Raw genomic sequence first — 13,653 nt, 5'->3', positions numbered from 1 at the left:
GCGTCGGCTTTTATTCTGACTGCCATCGGCTTGATTTCGAACTATATACCTAGAGAGAAGTTAGAACCAGACTCAACCAGTGAAGTTGCCTCTCAGTTCTAAGTGGAGTTCCTATCGTTACGTTACGACGTCAGTTGTTGCGCGTAACTGAAGAACTTTTTGAAGGGAACCTTAAAAATAGCGTTAGGTTTCAGCTTTTACTCATAATTAATCAATGAAATATAGAACCCTCTTCCATGTTAACAAGGTCTAGCGCTAGGCAAATTACTGATTCAACGTGCGCGCTTGTCTATCATCCGTCTACGCGTTACAAATGTAGTTGTCGCGGTGTTGTTGACATGGGGTGGTGTCTCATTTCGTGGATCTCGTAGCGAAATTAAAATCCCTTGATTAAATAAAAGATGGGTATCTTCTTCGGAAAGCATAAAAAAGTGAGCCGAGTTACGGAGCAAGACAAGGCCGTCCTCGTAAGTTGCGTGATCGAGAGTTTAGGAAGCCGCTGCCGTCGTATCGGCGACGTCGCGTTCACACCCCAGTATTTTCGCGACGGTCGTTCAACCGTTTGTGTTGCCGGTTCTGTTCTTTTGCTTGCAGCAACTGAAGCAGCAGCGAGATAAAATCAAGCAGTACCAGAAGAGGATTCTCGTCGACTTGGAAAATGAGCGCCAACTCGCACGGAAACTGCTCCAGGATGGCCGCAAGGAGTAAGTCGGTTATCGACGACTCTCGTTAGCTGCTTCGTAGGTGTCATCGCGACATTATAAATCACTTTTCGCGGCGCTTGACTTGCTTGCTTCGGACTGCGGGTAGCGCTAATGCGACTCCCGCCAATGGTGCCGAGTGGTGTCGAAGAAACTCAAAGCGTGGGACGTCGATTTAGTCTCGTCGATCACGTTCCGAAACCATGACTAGTGAACCATTGGTATAACGAAATCACTTTATTCGGAATCTCGGTTAACTCGAAGTATTTTATGGTACTCACTGCAGTAAATAAAAGACACTTCATACTCGCTTTGAACGAAGTATCGCCTATAATGAAGCTGGTTGTCTGTCCCGAGCATTTAGTTTACTGTGTGTTGCAGGTCAAGCGGGGGATTTCTTAAGATAAAAATCGTTCGTTTTTTTTTTATCTTACGGGATCCCACAAGTTCCCTCATGCGGGCCCTTGAAAGTCCTGAAATTTTTACAGACCTTTAAAAATCCTTGAGAATTTTCCTTTTACATAAGAATAAAAGCAACGTGAGGCTACATAAAAAAAAGACTGAAGAAGTGTTTGCTGCTTGGTTGATCTTTCTTAAGGAATGAAAGTTTGCGTCTTGTAACCCACAAAAGTGGTTATCCGTGTAACTCCAACAAAAACTTGTGATCAACGGAAAAGGAAATATCACCGGAGGCGTCAATTTGACATGTGGAAGACAGTCCTCTTGTTGTAACTTTGGCTCCTGTTATTTTTCGACAATTTCTAATAATTTCAGGCTTATCTCCTTTGAACATCAGTGTTAATTAGAGTTCTAGCAAACATGAAAACCTGCACACAGAGCATTGAGAGCGTTTGAAAACCCGTGAGTTTTTGTCATATAAGCCAGCATGAACACCAGAATGTCCGCTCATCTATGATGTTTACCTTTCATAATAACCTGCTCTTGTCCGTATGCGAGCCGAAGGGATTGCCAGCTGGACTGGTATTTAGTATAATGAGGCATTTCGGATGCACTTTGAAGCACTGCAGTTGTGTGTCAGTCAGTTTCATGCTTGCTGCACCCTTATGATGCCTTCTTCACGTGCTTGCAGGAGAGCCAAGCTGCTGCTCAGGAAAAAGCGGTTCATGGAGCAGATGCTCGAGAAGACCGACGGCCAGCTGACAAACCTGGAACGAATGGTTTGTGGCGTCCTTTTGCACTTGAGTAATGTGCCATGCACTGTAATGGAGGTTGTACAAGTGTAACGACTGCGTGGTTAAACGAACACTAACGTGCAGGAGCAAATTGGCCTCTGTCGACAGGTCGTAGTTACACTTCCTAAAGGTTATTTTCCATCCAAAGTTCCACCACTTTCATAAGCATTGGCATCAATACATATAGTTGTCTTTCAGTATGGTACCGCTTTTTTCGGACCCGCCGCAGCGGCTCAGTGGCTAAAGCATTCTGCTGCTGAGCACGAGGATGCTGGTTCAATTTCTGGCCGCGGCGGCCGCTTTTCTGATGGAGGCGAAAAGCGAAAACGGCCATGTGTATGAGATTTCGGCGCACGTTAAAAGATCCCCAGATGGTCAAAATTAATCTGGAGCCCTCCACTACGGCGCGCCTCATCGCCTGCGTTGCGTCGGCGCGTTAAACCAAACAATCGATCATCAACCTTTTTTCAGGCTAGCTAAGTGCAGAAATTTCACCCTGTCTGGCCTCTAAATGAGCCAGAAAAGAATGGTTAAAGGTGCCATGAAGGCAGAATACAAGATTCGTTCATTAGAGAGACTGCTCTGTCCCAATAACAATGATAACCAATTTTATCGCAAACTTTAAGCAAATAATCAAGACACCGGAAGTAGTGGCAGCGCCTGAGCCATTTTCCAGTGATTTCTTTAGGAAGTCACAGAATCTTGTGTGCGTAGTTGGGAGCCGCTGACCAAAGCTTCTGTCCCCTGTCTCTCTTATAACCACTATACACCTCAGCCAGTGAGTCAGTACTGCCTGTGTGGTGGGCTTACAAAAACACCCCAGATCCGTACTAGTTACGGTAAGCAACATACTGATTTTCAGATACCACTGCTCTTAAATAGTGTTGAGGAAAATTATGATTGCAGCAGATGGTTGTCTAACAAATTCATTAAAAAATGCTGCTAGAACATTGTATGGGATACTCTTAATCTGCCTCTTATTACTGTTTTCTGTCTGTAGATGTTTTATTATATTTATTATATGTTTACGGTATGTATACAAGATGTACAATATATGGCAAATGAAATGCAAATACGAAAATATGAATCGGAACACGCAAATAGCGCAGTTTCTTTTTATACGAGTCAAAATGACACGTGGCTTGGTTACAAAAACAAAGTCCAGAAATGTGGCTTTCTGAATATGTATACCAATAGCGCGCCATTATTAGACCTCAACGATCAGTATTGTTCAATTTTGCGTGTTCTGATTCATATTTTCGTGTTCGCGTTTCATTTGCTGCGTATCGTACCTGTGTTTGGAAGCTACAAACAATTTTTTATTGCCTGTGAATATATGTATTCATACATACTCCCATCACCCTACTCACGCTTCGAATGTATTTTTTATGTGTATGAAATGGAATGTTATTGTGTTCATTCGCTGTACTGCTGGATTGCCTCCACGAAGCAAGAGCTTTTGTTGGGCCGTAGCCTTTAGCTCTTGCTTCACTCTCCACAGATTGGGAAGAACTGAATAAACTTGAAACTTGAAGCCACTGCCAAGAAACTTGACTCTGCGATTGTAGCAAGGCCCCTAATTCCATTTTACCATGTTGCCTCAATGCTAACCTGCAGTTCACACAGTGATAACTGTGTTTTTACTGCAGGTCCATATTACGCCACTGCAACCAGTTTTATGACCCTTTGGTGCGAAATTTGAGTGTTTTTAATATTTTCTGTGTTTTTTCTGTTAAAAAAAGTCTTTTAACATGCTGGAATGGAGTCCAGTGAATTGCCAGAGGCCAGTTCTTTCAATCAAGCAGAGTTGTATTTTGTATTTGTGGCCCCTTTAACAGTCACTAGCATCTCACTGACTCACCAGTGTGTCACTTGCTGCCCAGTAGTGAGTCACCAGAGATGCACCAGTTATGACCAGTGAGTCACCCGTGGGAATGCATTGGTGGCTTAAGGGTGAATGAGTTTCCACTTACCAGCAAAGTCACTGGTGAATTTCATAGAGGACTGCAAGAAAGTTTGGATACCCAATTAAGGGATTGGCATAACTTTATAGCAACAGACATTTTGTAGGCTGTTGATATCATTTGCGTCACAGCAAGCGTACATATGGCTGTTTTTTTTTTTTTTTTGAATTGCTGCCATGCATTTGTAAGCATTAAAGGATTATTTTTGTTTTTTCTTGCCACAAAAACACCCGTGTTAACAAATACAGCCTTTTTTTGCGTGTGTGCGTGTGGTAACTTCTCCAATTTGTTAGCTTTATGACGGTGGGCTCCCCCTGCCAAATCTCTGCTTTCAAGGCAGATGATGTACTAGCATGTCTGGCAGTGTCACATTTCTTTGCACAGTGAAAGTGACAAATATAAGTTGTAAAAACAACAACATTCCTCATGGCACTTAATTACGTGCTTTGAAGGCAGAAGCTTGGCAATACTCAACTTTTCTCTCTGCTACGTCGTGTTTTGCATCTCTTCGCTGTCATTTCTTTGTCTTACGGCGATACATACTTTTCATATGTATTTTCAATTCAGTTCATACTTTTACGAATTTTGTGAAGCGGGCACTCTGCCCCCTCAAAGCTCCCAATTCCTGGCCAATCCCCTGTTGAGTATATGCTGTGAAGAAAGGAACAACAATGACAACTTGTGCTTTGCGCTGGCAATGTGTGGAGATAGCAAGCACAGTTTGTAAAGCGCAGACCGGGGTTCAAATCCCATTAAATCATGTGTTATTCATTTATTTATTTATTTACTTTTTACAACCGTGGCCATTTTCTTGGCTGAGTAATGACGGAGTTATTGCAGAATGGGGCACCTAAGATTTTTGCTTTAAAAACACTTTTATTAATTAGTTTTGGCTCTGAGAAGCTTGCTTATCATCATATCCTTCTGAGGAGTTTATAGACCTGTGCACGTTTACTCCACTTCTGCGCACGTGTCACATGCGTTCCTTTCCTGTCGTTCGCCAGGTCCACGACATAGAGTATGCCCAGATCGAGATCCAGGTTGTCGAAGGCCTGAAAGTCGGCAACGAGTCCCTCAAGAAGCTTCACGAGGCAAGTACAACCCATCAGTTCGTCTCACATCTTCCGCTCGTTATTTGTGAAAGCCTGACACGATATTAGTAGGCACTTCCGGTGTGATGCAAAATGTTAATTGAATGTGTGATAATCCAAGCCTTGCCCCTAAGTCGACCTAAAAGATACCAAAACCCCCCAATTTATGAAGCAGCTGCTTGATATTGAGTCAAGAAAATGTCTTCGAGTGAAAAAAATAATCACTGTTCTTCGAAACTGTTGGCACTGGGGCTGAAACTGGGGCCAATTCATGCCAAAATCCGCAATTGTAACCCTAGGTTACTAAGCCGAGCAGCAGGAGCAGTTGCTCAAAACAACAGCAACAAAAAAATGGAGTGTTCGAAGCGAACCAGTAGATGGCATTGGTTGCGTACAGGAAGTTGTGGGCTTGTACGCACAGGGGAACGAAATCACGTAAACCAGACTTGTGTGAGAATCTGAACATTGCCGAATATGGCTTCATACAGGCTGAGTGCATTGACCATGACCTTGTCCACGTCGCTTAGTGTTGCGAAACTGCATGAAGTCTCAAACGTGTGGTTGTTTTTATTGCAGGTGCTGTCGGTGGACGCCATTGAGAAGATAATGGACGAGACACAAGAGGGCATCGAGAAGCAGCGGGTAAGGCATTCTCTCATACATTCGTTGGCAGAAACGAAAGTGGTCTGCCGACTGTAGCATAGTGGACGTAGTGACGACAGCTCGCATGGCAGCCAGTGCAGTTGTGCTCGCTGGTAGATGTACAATGCTTCTGGAGTGATACCTGGGTTGTTAGGTGCATTAGTAGTGTCACGGTGGCTGCATGTTTTTGAGGTAGAGGGGAAAAAAAAAAATGACCGTATCGAGATTTTGGTGCATCTTCAAGATCCCCAGGTGGTCAAAATTAATCCAGAGCTCTCTACTATGCTGCCTCTTGGCCAGTTATTGGTGCCCTTTAAATTGCATAGGTAAAACAGGATCCTGTTTATAAGTTGGAGTGTTGTGTACCACTTTTCACCGAGGCACAATTAAGCCATATGAATTCTGCTAAATTTTGGGCACTTCTTGCGAGCGTGATTCTTATTTAGACCAGTTAGTGAAAAGTACGCACCGTTTCTGCTCATAAATTCACCTATAAAGGTGCAGCTCCACCATTCATTCCTTATTTGTTCAATCGTGCAGTTGGGTCTTTCTGCACAACACTTTGGGCATTCTTGTTCTCACCACTGCAACTGCATTGTCTTTTGCTTCGTGTCTTTCTCACGCCGTGTGTAACACATGCGTGCAGGAGATAGACGACCTGCTCTCGGGCCAGCTGACAGCCGAGGACGACGAAGCGGTGCTAGCCGAGCTGGAGTCGCTGGTGGCCGAAGACGAAGCCAAAGCCGTTCTTGGTCTCCCCAGCGTACCGGCAGAGATGGGGGAACCCGTCTTGCCCGACGTTCCAAACGCGGAACCAGCAAGTACGGCTGTTTTAACAGAAGTTTGAGAGCCAACAGTCGGTGCTTTGCTGATTTTTGTGCTGTTTCAAAGCTTGGAGGAAGGGAGGAGGTTTAAAATATGGCGCTCTTTTTGAAGTTGTGAATGGAGGGAGAGAATTCTGGTGTTCAGTGACAAGTTCAATGACTCGGGTTGTACTTTCGCAAACAAGAATACGCAGGTTGGCAACAGTTGGATATTTTGACGTCAAAACACTTTCAGAGTGGTCACGCTTAGCACGGGAACACTGTAATAACTAGACTAGCGGTAACCACATTAACTGTAGTAACTACGGTAACTGAACACTTTGAAAATGAGCTTTTGTGATACCCGTGCAACACGGGTGTTTCGAAGGCCATTGAATCGAATATCATTCGACTCAAATGACACCTTTGAGCTGCTACACAAAGTTTTTTAAAGGTTGAATTGCCATTTTGAGTCAAAGGAGCACGACAACCGACCTTTCAGAACCTCAAAGGCCTTTGAAATGCTAGCGCTTGTGCTCTCTCACGCAGTTTCTGCATGCCAGATTTACAAAAATAGGTAATTATTTACGACTAAAACTTGGTTTTAAAGTGCATGATCATCATAAGTTTTCAACTTGTGGTTGTTTTCTATCACTTGATCTACAATTGCAAGGTAACTGGTACTCTCAACACAGGCGGTACAAAAAAAAACTGCCTGTTTTGTTAACAATTTTATCACTAATAATTTTTATTTTGCGCAGTTGAACTCTAAAACTGAGTTTTAAGTCAAGTTGCAAGAATTTAACTGGACAGCTGTGGCGACACCAAAACGTGGCGGGTGAACGCGGAAAACACGAAAACTTTAATCTGCCTTCAAAAATTGTTGTGTGGAATGGTAGAACTCCTTCCAGTTCGAATGGCATTTGAAATTTTGAAGACCATTTGATTCGAGTGCCCTTTCAAATGCTCGTGTAGCATCAGTACAACTTGCAGTGTTGGGCGTTTTGAAGAGGTTGTCACATTTGAATGGCTGACTGCCACCTCAATTTCCAACCATAGTGCGAACACTACTGTTGTATGGCAGAAAGGCACTTCTGCATTCTCCATGTGGTTCCGTGCATTCTCCACGTGGTTCTGTGCGAGCATCGTCAAACCAAGGAAGAATATGATTGCCCATTATTTGTGATGAAAAATGGTGCTACTGCATTTGGAAACCAGAGAGGTTGAGAGTCCATCATCCATTTGTGATTCTCCTTTCACCCGCCTTTGCAGGTCCACCGAAAAAGGCCCGGAAAGAACAGAAGACGGAAGAGGCGCTCGTGGCATCCTAGCCCACTTTTCCCTTACTGCCAAAAAAAAGCGTATTTCGTTCTTTTTTTAACAATGCTGTATTATAACAATGTTTGAAGAGTTTGCACTCAGAGGCATACTATTTATAACGAGCTCTATTTGCGCGGAATAAATGTTGTCATAGTAATGTGTGGCCACGCGGAAACCACGTTTGCATCTACACCACTGCAAAACACGGCGAACACTACACCACAGCACACAAATGTTCCGACATTTCAATTATTGAAGCCCGTGAGATGATATACGAATCTGTTTCAAATTGACTGAAGCTTGAAGACAGATACGATTGTTTCAGCGAACTCGAATATGTGGAGTTGTGCCCGATGTTTAAAACGATCAGTGCCTCACTAAAGACACACTCAGGGTATGTTTTTTACAGCTAACCTCCTTTGGTAGCGGTGGCAGGTTTACCCTCAATGCGAAAGTCGCATACAGGACATCAAGCAGGGAATTTCAGAGCAACTCTTAACTCCACCCTAGTGCTTCAGGTTGTTCATTCTGATAACATGGGGGCCAACAGTTTCAATAATTTCAACACCTTCTATGTGAGAAAGCTTAGATATGCAGTGCTCTGTAGTCTGTTTCACCCATCAAATTATGGGCAACATTGGTCCCAGTTGTTTACGCCTATAACGTTCTTTTTTTTTTATAACCCAGACATAAGGAAGAACAACAAACTTGTCTGGCTTGGTGCCTGGCAACCAAGGCAAAGCTTTCTTGACAAGAGGGTGGTGACAGTACGGCACTGGTGCAAGCTAGTTTTTTTATTATCAAGCACTTGTTGTGGTCTCAACTTTTTGGTGCTACATTTGGCTCGAAGTGCCCGTAGCAAAACATCCTTTTTTTAAATTTTCACGTGCATGGTAACATTACTGGTTCGAAGTATTGTTAAAGACCAACTGTGCTGAAATTCCACCCTCAGCCACGTTTATTTTGAATGTGCAGTGCATACAGGCTTGCGTCCGAGCGGCTTGCCAGCCAGGCACTAATAATGGCCGCGCTCTTCCCAATTGCAGTTTCCAAATCGCCATTTTTTGTTGGTCACTTGCGGCATGAATGCATGCATTCCAGCGATGGCATTGTGTATTTTGCAGTAATTTTTGGCACTCTATACAGAACTATGTGTATTTTGCAGTAATTTTTGGCACTCTATACAGAACTACCGTTTTCGAGAGGTCAAAATTTTTGCTGCAGTTGACCTCTAAATATGGCATAAAAAAAGGTCAATAAAATTCATGTGCTGCTCTCCTACGAGCGCTCTACAGGCATTGTTGGTTTTAACACACACCTGTGAGGTGATATAAGTCGGGCAAATTTTTCGTGCCTTGCATTTAGAACTTGGTGAACATCGTGAAACCACATCTAGTGTCCCTTGCTTAGCCTAGTCTGTTGGAATACCTCTAGTACCTTGATTACACTAATCACGTGGGACACTTGTAGTTGAACTGGGTCACCATGAACGAGATGAGAATTTCCTCTGTGTAAAATCGATCAACACTAAAAAGCCAATAGCAGCATATGTCAGTCTCACATTTTTCTGCTGCACTAGAAATTCCCTTTTTTACCGAGCCTTCCTTCTGTCAGCTACTGAAGCAAGCTGTATGAAATTTCAAATTTTCATTTTTCATAGTGATTATGCAACAGCTACATTCTTTTGGCAGAAATGGATGAAAGCTATTATACTAGTACTGTTTGCACATGCAGAGTCAAGTTTAAATTTAACAAAGTGCAAACTTTAATGACTATGGTATATTTAGTGGTTGAACCCTAGATAAGCATGCACACACGCACACACGGATTGGCTAAAATTCTCATAGACACTGCATTTCCAAAGGAAACTCTGGAATGCGAATGTTTTCTTTAGTGCTATGCACGGCCGGGCATGCAGTCACATCCAGGAATGAAGATATCTGTACCACAATTAAAGATTTGCAGGAATCGGAAGCTAGTCATAAACATGTCACTTAACAAAAAAAAAAGGACAGCTTCTGTATTCCTGTTGCATCTCCAAAAATGCACTGGTGTTTCAACTTGTACAGCACATCCAGGGTTGAAAGTAAGTACTTTTCAATACGGTTTTCACTACAATCTTTACTTTTTCTCGTCTTGCTTTGTGTCGGCACCTTGCGTTTTCGGGTAAAACCAGATTTTTATTCCCCGGGCATGTTTCAGCAGAATTGGGTTCAACTAAAACCCGCTTTCTCCCTGAATGGACCTTTTCCAAGTACTAGCGATCTGCACAACCGCGTGCTGATGGTCAGCTATTCTCAACCAGTACTTGCTGGAAGCTAGCCCCACAAACACAGCTGTCGAACTCGTTCAGTATTGACATGACTCTACCGCTCGCTGCCGCGGACTGGCAAATACTGCATTGACATTGTTGTGCCTAGTTAACAGAAGCAGCGATGTTGGGAGAGCTTTCTGCTGGTTGAGATACGTTCAACGATTGGACAAGTCTTGAATGGAGACCGACATTTTGTCTTACTTCGTCTCACAAAAAAAAAAAAAAACAGCGCGCAAACAGATGGGATGAAAGAAAGGTGCGCAACACAAGCACTGTTGTGAATAAAATGTTTTATTCCTTGGAGGTTTATCAATGCTCTTGCCTGTCATCATTACTGGTTTATTATTTCCAAACAAGCGGAAAATTTTGCAGACTATTCGCTGCAAAACCCTGGTGTCCCCCCTGATAATCAGTTTCCCTTTGATTTTAAAAAACAGAAAATTCGGAAACAAAAACTTTACATATAGGTGACTCGGAGAAAGGAACTGCGGACTCGGTATTGAAAGGCAACATTTTGAGGCAGGACTATGCGCGGAGCATGCCAATCATCATTTGTGTGGGTCTGGCTACAGACTCGCCAAACCTGATTCTTGCTCTAACTAGTGTGCAATACTCAGCAGTTGTGTCTTAACCCTTATGAGCTGCTGCCACTCAAGTGCAAGGTTCGAGTCCACCCTCATGGGTTTGAATCATGGCACCATCCACACTGGCCATGGGTTAGACCATGGGCGTCCACAATGGGCTGTGTTCAAGCCATAACCACAAAGGACCTTAGTTCCACAAAAAAGTCCTCCAGGCACTGAAAGGGGCCATGCACACGAAATGCTTGCTTGTTTTATTCAAAATATTTAGTGTTTAATAGGGCCCTAAGCGCTTGTTCGGCAGCAAACGATGATTTGTCAAAATTTCAATTCTTTCACTAAATCGTGTTTTCGTGACGTCGAGAATGAGGTTTTAAGAGCAGGGCCTTAAAACTAAATACAGCCTGCTGACCAGAGCTGCTCCCATCTCACAGGCGCCTGTTTGATTATCTAGTTTATTGCCCACTTTCATAGATGGCGCTGCAATACACCGAAGTGTTCGCACTTTGCTTCTGGCCGGACTTCTACACCTGCCGTATTTTTATTACAGTTCATACTAATCGTTTCAAAAAACGTAAGCTAAGACTTGACAAACATCATCACGTAAGCGACCGTGCCACTTGTGTCAGTTGGTCAGCGTTGTTTCAGACATGTCCGGCACGTCCGATGGCTGTGTTAGCGGTGTCAGCCGACAGGGTTCCGAACTGACTGCTTTTGTGTTGACGTGCTTGTTCGTAACTTTAATTGTTCACCTCACAATTCTTACTAAAATAAAAAAAATGTGCCGTACATTTAACTTGTGTCAGTTGGTTAGTGTAGTTCCAGACAAGTCCAGCGTGTTTAACAGCTGTGTTAGCGGTCAGCTGGCAAAGTGCCACACTAACTGCTTTGGTGTTTACGTGTTGGTCTTACGGCGCAAATTAACATCAGCATGCAGACTGCCACAAGCCACAGCTTCCCTAACACAAGCAATTCAAGCGGCTGATTTAAGTTCCATCATGTCGAGGTGTGATGCAACACAAACTCTTCTACAACTTGTATGTTTCCAATTTACACTTTTGCGAATTTTGTGAAGCACGCAGATTGTCCCCTCAAAGCCCCCCCAACTCCTTGCCAATCCCCCAAGCTGGCGTGTGCCACAAAGGAAGGAACTGCAAGGACAACTTTCGTGCAACATTAGCAGCACGCCAGGATAGCACAATTGGTAGGGCACTGGGACGCCACTGGGGAGGCCCAGGTTCCGGTCCAAACGGACCACACATTATTTTTTTATTTACTTTTACACCATTTTCTTGACTAAACAGCGACAGCAGCAACAATGGCGCTTTCCCGTAGAAAGGGTTTTCGCCTTTAATCAGCTGTACGATTTGCATTAAAGTTGTGCGAATTATTTTCACACTCCAGCTTTCAATTCTTTAAAGCCAGTACTTTCGATCACTGACAACTTCGACTATGGTCCTTGGAGGCAGAAACTTCAACTGTCTGTGTATAGCTCGAATAAGACACAGCATGCACTTTTTTTTTCCACTTTATTATTTTCTTTCTGCTGCCCCTTCGCAACAAAACAGGAACCACTTGTGTATGTGCGACCACTGTTACACAGCATTTAAAAATTTGCGCCCACTACCAGACAGGCTCGCAATAACACAGGTAGGCAAAACATCAAACAGTGCACATACGCATTGTTTTGATGATCAACTGCCAATGCAGTCAATGCTGCTCAAATGACACAACCACTGAAAAAAAGAAAATGCAGCACTTGTGTCTCGCACAAAACAAAGCTTTGTAAGCTTTGCTTAATGTGGAAGCCACAGGTACATCCTACTAAACATCTTAAGCATACAGGTCACACTTGCATCAAATTAACTTTGATCCCTTACAGTCTACGAAACGTGTGCAGTTTCTAACCAATAACATAATTAGAAGCTATGAAGCAATTTTCGAATGGGATTTAAACACCAGCTTTACTCTCATTTTTTGCTACTGCGTATTCACTTGCGTCGCTGCTTGCACATTTGAGAATTGTTCAACAAATGCACTCTACTTCCAAGGTGAAAAATATTCCACTACCAGTGACAAATTTTCCATGTGCCACAGTGAACACAAAGCGCTTTTAGTGATAATTCAAATGGCCTCAAAAATTGTCACCTTAACCACAAACTTTTCAAAAAGCAGCATCAAAGCAGATGTAGTTAAGGGCAAACTGTATATCAAATGTAACGTCACCTGCATTACTTTGCATTTTTTATCGGTTTAGACCTCGGCTAGTTGACATAAGCCATCCGTAGCCGCCGTTGCCAACAGCTCTAACCATAAAGTGAAACTACAATGACACTGCGTGGAGTTCCACCATTGACTTATCGCCGTCTTAGCGCAGAGAATAATCCAACTTACTTGTACTAGAGGGTCTGTAAATCCTGCCAGAAGTTCTTGGCCCTTCTTTTTGAATATGAGGCAATGCATCTATCAAAGCCTGATAAGCGTTTCCCACAAACTACTGTTTTTTTGGTATTTTGACACGATTCTTAACTTGTAAAAACACTTCACAGCTGCTCACTTACCTAGTTCCATTGAGTTTTCAACCCATATGGCTACACGTGGCCAATGTTTATACAGTAGTAATGTTAACCAGGCATTACCTTAGTCACTGCAATACTAACGGTATAAAATTTTCCTACCAACAGAAAGCTACCAGAGGCAATAATAATTCCCCCCCCCCAAATACACATAGTAGCAGTTACCCTTACAACTCCATCTTAACAGTTACGGCCAATCATCATCATCACCCTCAAACCCTTGCAATACTGACACATCGCAGTGCACTGTCGAAGTTAAAACAAGCCTCCACTGAAGCCACTGGAGAATCCCAGTGCACTATCTTATCACATTTTATTTGTGCAATAGCACGTGTTGACAACATACCCAAGATAGGGAAGTCGTTCAGTGAAAAGGAATGTTCAACTTGAAACATGCGGCCCGTTTTATTAAAACGCAGACTGTTGGTCATGGGTGTGGAGTATGATAGTCTGCTGCAACATTCCGTC

At 43.2% G+C, this 13,653-nt stretch overlaps 1 protein-coding gene across 1 annotated transcript; it reads left to right on the top strand.

Moving 5' to 3' along the window:
• Positions 1 to 99: 99 nt before the first annotated feature.
• On the top strand, positions 100 to 7,871 carry Vps20 (vacuolar protein sorting 20). The gene is made up of 7 exons (XM_077671095.1): positions 100 to 467; positions 595 to 704; positions 1,792 to 1,879; positions 4,863 to 4,949; positions 5,526 to 5,591; positions 6,238 to 6,412; positions 7,667 to 7,871. The coding sequence occupies exons 1-7, from the start codon at positions 402 to 404 to the stop codon at positions 7,723 to 7,725; spliced, it is 651 nt and encodes a 216-aa protein (XP_077527221.1). The 5' UTR covers positions 100 to 401; the 3' UTR covers positions 7,726 to 7,871.
• Positions 7,872 to 13,653: the final 5,782 nt, after the last annotated feature.

Source organism: Haemaphysalis longicornis, unplaced genomic scaffold (assembly GCF_048455015.1).
Source record: "Haemaphysalis longicornis isolate Haplotype H1 unplaced genomic scaffold, Haemaphysalis longicornis Haplotype H1 scaffold_5, whole genome shotgun sequence".
Lineage (NCBI taxonomy): Eukaryota > Metazoa > Arthropoda > Arachnida > Ixodida > Ixodidae > Haemaphysalis > Haemaphysalis longicornis.
This window is presented reverse-complemented; position numbering and strand designations above follow the sequence as displayed.